The sequence below is a fragment of the Cyprinodon variegatus genome, unplaced genomic scaffold (assembly GCF_000732505.1).
Source record: "Cyprinodon variegatus isolate N-32 unplaced genomic scaffold, C_variegatus-1.0 Scaffold1543, whole genome shotgun sequence".
Classification (NCBI taxonomy): Eukaryota; Metazoa; Chordata; class Actinopteri; order Cyprinodontiformes; family Cyprinodontidae; genus Cyprinodon; species Cyprinodon variegatus.
Genome location: NW_015151996.1, coordinates 11,405 through 20,123, shown reverse-complemented (window position 1 = coordinate 20,123; position 8,719 = coordinate 11,405). Strand labels below are relative to the sequence as shown.

The following is an 8,719-nucleotide window of genomic DNA, read 5'->3' as shown; positions in this document are numbered from 1 at the left end:
TCGCCAGTGTTCAGAGCAGCACTGGACCTATCTCTACTAGTTTTCAATAAACCTGTTAAACCTTTCCCTGGTTCTTCTGAATGGTTTTCTGCATGTGGGTCAGATCATTGAAGATCATGACATGACCCAATGTAGTGGATATTGAACGCTAATAAAAAGCGTTTTGATGGCTTTTCAGCGAAAGTATTTTTATCGAAAAAAAACATAACTAATGTGACAAATAGGTAATAATTGTATTAACCATATATGTAAAAGGAGTTTTAAGGGGCCCCCAGGAACTGGGGCAACTGGCTGGTTTTGCCTCATGGTAAATCCGCCCCTGTGTAAATGTAAATGTTCAGTTTGCATGAATCGTATGCATGAAATAAATATTGGTTGTTTTTTCAATTCTACATTTTTGTTCTTCTTTATTTGCACTCTGTAAACCAATTTGTGATTTTATCTGTGAAAGGTGCTTTACAAATAATGAACATCTATATGGTAATACACTGACCAGTACTGTATATAACTATTTGTACCTTTATTCAAAAAGCTTAAATGACTTCATGTGTCTGTTTTTGTCTCTTTACTCCTGAAAAGACACAGATTGGATTTTCTTTCACGGCAATTTTTTTGTTCTCTATCCTTATCTTTTAAAAAGTTGTTTTCGTATTTTCTTTCCAGTATGTTGATATTGTCAATCAATATGACAACTTTGAACACAGAATTAGCTTTTATTTACACTGTTGCATGAGACATGCTACACTAATGCAGCCATTTCCACAGCCCTTCAAAAGATGCATTATCTCTGTACAGTTTCATGTTACCTCTTTAGCTCCTTTTTGGTATATTTACTAACCTTGTGAGGACCGACAAGCTTTTCAGAGGTCAAAGTCTTTTCCTAATGTGGAGGACCCCCGTTTTTAATGTAAGGGTTTTTAATGTTTAGAGCCAAGACAAGTTTATTTATATAACAAGATGATTCAAAGTACCGTACATAATAAGAACACATTACGATGCAAAATAATAAAAAAAAGAAGAAAATGATTGATAATAAAATGAAGCTGGAGTCCAAACTTAAATGAGTGATGTTTAGATAGCTCAGTCAAAGGCTGTTCTAAAGAAATATGCTTTTGATCTTGATTTAAAGCAACTGAGGCTTCAGCTCCATTGCATTTTTCTGGGAGTTTATTCCAGATTAGTGACACAGAAGAACTGAAAGTTTCTTCTCCATATTTGGTTCTGTTTCTGCAGAGAAGATCTGATCCAGTAGACCTGAGAGGTCTGGCTGTTGATCCTCTGACATGAAGTCTGTAATGTGCACCGGAAAAAAATCTAAATCTAGAGAAGTTATTTTTTCTTAAAATAAGTGCATTTGTTCTCGGATTGAGGAGGTAAAAGAAACATTTTACAATTTACACTTAAAACAAGAAAACACAATTACATTGTCTTATTTCAAGTACATATTATATAATTATCTTATTATAAGAGTAAAAACACTCAGTGCTTTGGCAAGCTATCTCATTTACCTACTGATATTAAGGGTAAATACATTAATTTAAGACATTTTTACTTATTTCTAGATTGTTTCTCCAGTGTATTAGCCATTTAGTGATTTATAGATTAACCATGGATGATTTTAAAGTCTATTCTCTGAGCTACAGAGAGCCAGTGGAACCGCTTCACACCTGGGCTGATGTTCTTCACTTTCTTAGTTCTAGTGAGGATGCAGGCAGCAGCATTCCGGATCAGCTGCAGCTCTTATCCACTTTCTAGGCAGACCTGTGGAGACATCGCTGCAGTGATCAATTCTACTAAAGATGAAAGAAGCAGGAATTAGTTTATCAAGGTCAGACATTAGTCCTTTAATTCTGGAGATGTTCTTTAGTTGATAGAAGATCAACTTTTTTCTTGTCTTTATGAGCCTCTAAAGGTTCAGGTTTGAGTCCATCACTACACCCAGACTTAGGGTACCTTCAAACTGCAGGCATTAAAGGAATAGTACACCCAAAACATGATTAGCCTTCATTTTCTACTCACCCCCATGCTGAACAACACTCTGGAGTACTTTTTTGATATCTCTAATGCATCTGGAGATCTGGGAGGCTTCTTGCTGTCTGCTGACATTCAAATAATGGAGGTCTATGGCGCCCGAGGCAGAAAGGTCCATAAAAGTCCACAAAAAACGTGTCAATATTCCTCCATACTGCTCGTCCAATGTATTCCAAGTGTCCTGAGTGGGTAGCATCCAGAATTTACTCGAAACGAAGTCATTTAGAATGTTTTTAGAGCATAAACAGTAGTGTATAGGATTTCCTAAAAGCGCGTTCACGAGTCTACGGAGACCGCGGCAGACCAAACCAGATGAAAGTGCGCATTCAGCTCGGCAAAGAACTCATGCTCTTCCTCAACACTGAAGTCCTCAGACATTTTTCTTTTGTTGTTTCTTTCTTTGCACAGGTAAACAGCACATTTCTTCTTCTACACTTGCATTATCGGCAGAGCAGACGCTGAATGCGCACTTTCATCTGGTTTGGTCTGCCGCGGTTTCCGTAGACTCGTGAACACGCTTTCAGGAAATCCTATACACTACTGTTTATGCTCTAAAAACATTCTAAATGACTTCATTTCGAGTAAATTCTGGATGCTACCCACTCAGGACACTTGGAATACATTGGACGAGCAGTATGGAGGAATATTGACACGTTTTTTGTGGACTTTTATGGACCTTTCTGCCTCGGTCACCATAGACCTCCATTATTTGAATGTCAGCAGACAGCAAGAAGCCTCCCAGATCTCCAGATGCATTTGAGATATCAAAAAAGTACTCCAGAGTGTTGTTCAGCATGGGGGTGAGTAGAAAATGAAGGCTAATCATGTTTTGGGTGTACTATTCCTTTAATGCTCAGTTATGATTTTTTTTTTAAATCCAATTATTTTGCGTGGTTGTTCACATTTCCAGATATATATGACTTGTATGTGGTCTTCTGTGTGAACTGTATTCACACAACTTATGTGCCTTAGAGCAGCGGTCCCCAGCCTTTTTTGCACCACGGACCGCTATATGTCCAACAATATTTTCACGGACCGGCCGGGGGGGGGGGAACCGGCCGGGGGGTTGAGGTTGGGTTGTGGGGGGGGAATGATTGCTTTATGTAGTTGCGATTTCCTTAATGTAGTTGCGCTTTTAGATTTGTAGTTGCAGTTTGCGCTTCAGGGCCACCGTAGAATAGTGACCTTTGTTGTAATGCCGTCCAGTTCGTATGAATTTGACCTTGCCATTCACACACAGGTCGCATTACGTATTGGATTCAGGACCACATAGCCAAGTGGCCTGGGTCGCATTGGAAAAAATCATATCTTATATTAAATATCAGGGGCCCTAAGATGGACTCTTGGGGAATTCCACATGTAACTGACCAAACTGAATGAACCACCATGCTTAGATCAATTACACACAGATTCATGTTTTTTATGTTTTATTTCTGGAAACGAGTAAACAAACAATTATAACACGGACTTGTATCTTTCAACAGGTGCTTTCAGTCTAACAAAAGATCCCACCTGTATTCTAACTTTAATATGTTTGTATGTAGAGGAAAAGTTTTGACTTAGGAATCAAACCTTAAAGCTGCATCAAAGACAAAAACTTAATTACACAAAGCGACGTCTATCCCACCCCATTCATGAAGCTGGTGCTGAACTGGACAGCTCCTTCAGTGACAGACTGCTGCACCTTAAATGCACCAGGGAGCGTTATCACAGATCCTTCCTCCCAGCAGCTCTAAGACTCTAGAACCACCACTGTTCCCAAGAACCTCAACAAGTTGTTCCATTCAGGCTGATTTTACTCAGTTTCTACCTCAGTCAGTTAAATAACATGCTGCTGACATTTTGCACATCTCTGATGTTATTACTGTAACTGTAAAAATGTCCATAGCTGGATATAGGTTATTTATTCTCCAGGTGCACAGTATTGATATTGTTAAAACACTTTACAGTACAGTATTTTATTGTTTATTTTTTAACTTTTCACTATTATGTTATTCTTATACATTTTTCTAAGGTCCATACTTGTGTGCACTGCAAAAACGATCTAGAAATAAGCAAAGATTTCTTAAATTAAGTGTATTTACCTTTAATTTGAGTAGGTAAGTAAGAGAATTTGCCAATGGAATTAGTATTTTTACTCCTAAAATAAGACAATTAGATAAAATTCACTTGAAATAAGACAATGCAATTGTTTTTTTCTTATTTTAAATGTAAATTATTCCATTGGCAAAGTGTCTCACTTACCTTCTCAATTCAAGAAAAAAATGCACTTATTTTAAGAAAGAATTACTTATTAAGATTTAAATTTTTTGAAGTGTGACCATTTTTTGCTGCTGTAACACCAGAATTGCCCCATTGTGGGACAAAAAAGGGATTTTCTATTCTATTCTATTCTATTCTATTCTATTCTATTCTATTCTATTCTATTCTATTCTATTCTATTCTATTCGACCACTGAGCCAGACAGCTCCCAGAAGAGTAAAAGTTTAAATGAATCGTATATTTTCTGTCTGAAGTACTGAAATACAGAAATTAGCCTTTTCAGATCCACTTAAGCTCCAACTGGACTAAAAGCTACTGTGTGAAGCGTGCATCGTTCGGTTTGCGTATGTTGAATCAGCGCCTACTGTGTGCTCTGAAGTGCAATCTGTTTCACTGAGTGTGCATGACACATGTTCCTCTGTGACAAAGATCAGACACATTTCCCAACTCACTTGCCTGACTTCACCCGCCTGTCTCGTGCAGCGTGATCTGGGTCGAAGGGCGGTGAGTTTGAGGCAAAGATCGGCCACACGCATGCAGTTACACACGAACACGGCGCAGCCTCTTGCTTTGTCCACTCAGCAATCAGTTTGCAGTAGTGCCAGAGCCACAGCAGCAAAGTACTGCATGATTGTGTTGAACCTTATCTGGCCGTGTTCAATAAGGGGTATTCCTTGTATAACCAAGCAATCTCTGTCAGTCAATACATGGGACTGACTTTTCTCAGCTGCTAATACTTCGATTGGACACTTTTCCAAATCTCCTGAGGAACACCATGTGCATAGTTACAGCTCAGCCAATGCAGATCAACCAAACATGTTGTTCAGTTTGTAATCAGTATTGATGGATCTACCAAAGCCCCCATTGTCAGAGACGGTCTACACACTGAGCTGTTTACTGGATCTGCTTTGGAGCAGATGTGATGTCACATGCACAGCCTCACGTACAAGGAGTGTTTTACTTCTTGCTCTACATTTCTATGCCCTTTGACACAAACAACTTTGAATCTCTGGAGAAAAAAAAAAATGAATATGCATGAGGTCTGAGGGAGTGGACCCGACTCTTCTCATGCTTAAATTGCAGGACTTGCTTTCGCCTTTCCACCATCAAAAGCCGAACTGAAAAGTTAAGACGTGCTTCAAGGTGAGTCTCTGCTCTTGTCTTTTCTAAAACATGCTGAAAATTTAAACTGTTAGTTTCTCAGATAAAACAGCTCCTTAAACATTTTTCTTGTGTTTTTCTTTTCTGTTTGTTTTGCTTCCAGGAAAATAAATATTCAGAGATGGAAAACATCAATGACATCATTCCTTTCGCCAAGGACATGCTTAGACAGAGGCCCACTAGCAGCATGTTAAAGATCTACATGCTCGGCTCCACTCTGGCTATCCTTGGAATGGTTGGCGGCATGGTGGAGATGATTCTCCTGCCCTTCTTGAAGGATCGGACCATAGAGGAAGAACTAGCAGAACTCTTATTTGAGAAGAAGACAAGGAACTCGTCTATTTGTACGGAAGCTGAGGAGGTGATCAGGGCCATACTGTCTGAAGCGAAGGTCAAACATCCAGGGACCGGTTCACAGAGGAGCTTAGCCAACCGTTTACACGCATCCTAGGGAGACGATCCTGAAATAAAACACTGCAGACCGGGTTGTCGATGGCAGTGGAGACGAATCCCTTTTATGCGTTAATTTATTTCTTATGTGGTTAAAAATGCAGCTTGCTGCTGTTGCTGGCAAAAAAGAGAACGCTGGACTTTTAGAATGAAACTGCAGGATACAGTAACGTCAGGCTGCTGGGCAGCAGATTGTCAAAGATGACTTTATCGGATGAACAAGGAAGAAATTTGATATGTTTGAAAAGTGTTTTGTGTTGTAATAAACTGCTTTTCTCCTGCAAATACACCTCTATGAATCATTTTTATAGAAATAGAATGAAATAGAACAGAAAACTCTTTTTTTTCTTTTTTCCCTCAGTGGAGATTTTTCAGGCAACAGAGTGAACGGCAAATAGAAATAGAATAAAAAGTAAAAAAACAAACAAAATAATAACAATAAGAGAGTATTTAACTAATTATTAATATATTGAAAACAATATTCTGCAATATTTTAACAATGGAAATCAGGTTAACGTAAATTAGAAGAGTAAAGAGAAGTTCAATCTGCATGTTTCTCTGTTCTTAAAATAACAGCAACTTTTACAAAAAATACAAACCTGCAAAAAACAACAACAAAAAACAAACCAACAGAAAAGTAGGGATGGAAACAGCTTGATGAGTTGGTTTGGAGCAGGGATGCTTATTACTTCAACTGATGGAGGAAAGGTTATGCAATGAGGAGCTCTACGGTTCTGCAAAAGCTCAGGTCCCTGAGCGACGCTTCACACAGGCTGCAAGCTGCTCACTGCTCCGCAGGGGAGAGATTAACCCGTTATTTTGTAATGTGCAGCTGCGATTACCAATAAAGGTAATTATTTTATTAGCTTATCTAACCAAAAAATATGTCAGCTGATTTAAAGTAACCCATTTACAAAATATAAAATAATCCAAACTATTTTAAAGCAAAACCATATTAAGAGTTTATTAAACTTTGGGAAACTGTTTTCACTAAAAATAAGTTATTTAGGAAAATTTTCAACCCCAAACCCATTCAGTTACTTTAAGGACCATAAACATATTGTGAACCATTTATCTTTAAAAATAAATATTAATAAATAAAGCCAGGAAACTGTTTTTTTTAATTACTTCTATGATTTGATCAATTTCCTTGTAATGGCTGGGACACATCGTTGTTTTAAACATTTAAAGACACCATAAATTCCACAATCTTTTTTTTTCATGTTTCACTGTTTATTACCATCTGTACATTACGGATTTAAAGCTTATATTGCCTCGGAAATGTCGAAAAACAGATTATGCATTTACTCCTCCAGTTGTCTTATAGCAAACGGCCAGTAGGTGGCAGTATTTAGTAAAACGGAAAGACATTTTGATTTTCGGTCCATTGAACGGAAATGACGTCACTAATTCAGAGTGTGTTTACTATCGGAGGCTAAGCGCCAGATGGAGGAGTGAAATACTTTAATACATTTATTTAGCAAAAGAAAGGAGCTTGGAGTAAATGCAGATGGGGGACTCCTCTGCAGCGCCGGGAACGTCGCTGAATTCTGGCGGGGTAGGAGTCGCTTTGTTCGGTCACAGAGCAGAATGGTAGCAGCTAGTTAGCTTTAGCTTCCAGCCACACAGCTAATATCTGTGTTAAAAATGTTTACAGTTCAAGTAGAAGTAACTTAGACCCCTAATAACATTCTGATCTTTATGAGTTGTGGGTTCAGATGGCTTGTTCGTGGAAAATAAAAGTTTATTTTGTTTAGAGAAACATATTTGGGGAAAATATGATTATTATTGTATTCCTCTGTGTTCTCTCAGCGTGGAGCTAAAGCGGCATCCAGCCCCGCAGAGAACTACCAGCTGGCCCGGCGGCGCACCCTGCAGGTTGTGGTCAGCGCCCTGCTGACTGAGAGCGGCTTCGAGAGCGCGGAGAAGGCCGCCGTGGAGACGCTCACAGAGATGATGCAGAGCTGTATGTATGAGGCCTGGATGCTTCCTCCATCCATTAGCTGAGATCTGGGCTTGGATTTGTTTGCAACGAACAGAATTCATAAATGATGCCGCTAATTAATTAAAGCAACATTATCTAGAACAGCCAGACTCTATGCCACAACACTACGGCAATAACTTGTGAAATTTATTATTTGATACCCTGTGCAATTACCTGTTTCTCTATATCTGACACCCAGTGCAATAACTATATATATAAATATATGAATACTGTATTATTACTGTCTCACAGAATACTGACACCTGCTGGACCTTTAAAGACACTACAGGCAACTTATTTAACAGACTAAACTGAACTGAATTGATTTGATGACCTAGTATAATGATATACTTTATTGTTGGTTATATTGGATTATTTCTATGAAGGAGTATAAGGGCCAGGCTAGAAATATTTTTTCTATTTCGATAATAAAGTCACAACATTTCAAGAATAAAGTCATAAAATTACGAGAATAGTCATAACATTACTAGAATAAAGTCGTAATATGAGGAGAATAAAGTTATAAAATTACAAGAATAAAGTCGTAACATTACCAGAATAATAATAATAAATAATAAAAGAATAAAGTCGTAATATTCAAAAAAAATTCAAAACAACTATAGTCATAAAATTACAACAATAAAGTTGTATTTTATGACAACTCTTATTAGAAGCACTTTCTTCCCTAAAATGAGGAATGTGGAGCAACATGTGAAGTTATACTTTAGCATCGGTTTGAAAAATAAGGAAAACTTTTAGCAGCAGCTAGGGCTGCAACTAACGATTATTTTAAAAATCGATGAATCGGCCGATTATTTTTTCGATTAATCG

General features: G+C 37.9%; 2 protein-coding genes across 2 annotated transcripts in view; both read left to right on the top strand.

Annotated features, from left to right (window-relative positions):
• The first annotated feature begins 5,506 nt into the window (after window positions 1–5,506).
• On the top strand, window positions 5,507–6,177 carry LOC107103853 (G0/G1 switch protein 2-like). Its single transcript, XM_015403689.1, has one exon. It carries the CDS (start codon window positions 5,576–5,578, stop codon window positions 5,903–5,905), a length of 330 nt encoding a protein of 109 aa, XP_015259175.1. The 5' UTR covers window positions 5,507–5,575; the 3' UTR covers window positions 5,906–6,177.
• A 1,125-nt stretch (window positions 6,178–7,302) lies between these two features.
• Window positions 7,303–8,719, top strand: part of taf8 (TATA-box binding protein associated factor 8) — an 8,543-nt gene continuing 7,126 nt past the window's right edge. The window contains exons 1-2 of the mRNA XM_015403687.1: window positions 7,303–7,462; window positions 7,717–7,870. Of these exons, the coding sequence (XP_015259173.1) occupies window positions 7,409–7,462; window positions 7,717–7,870 (208 nt within the window). The 5' untranslated portion in view covers window positions 7,303–7,408. The remainder of the gene's footprint in view (window positions 7,463–7,716; window positions 7,871–8,719) is intronic.

Bases quoted from the DNA above. Each gene is read 5' to 3' on its own strand.
- LOC107103853 (XM_015403689.1), top strand. From the start codon at position 5,576: ATGGAAAACATCAATGACATCATTCCTTTCGCCAAGGACATGCTTAGA.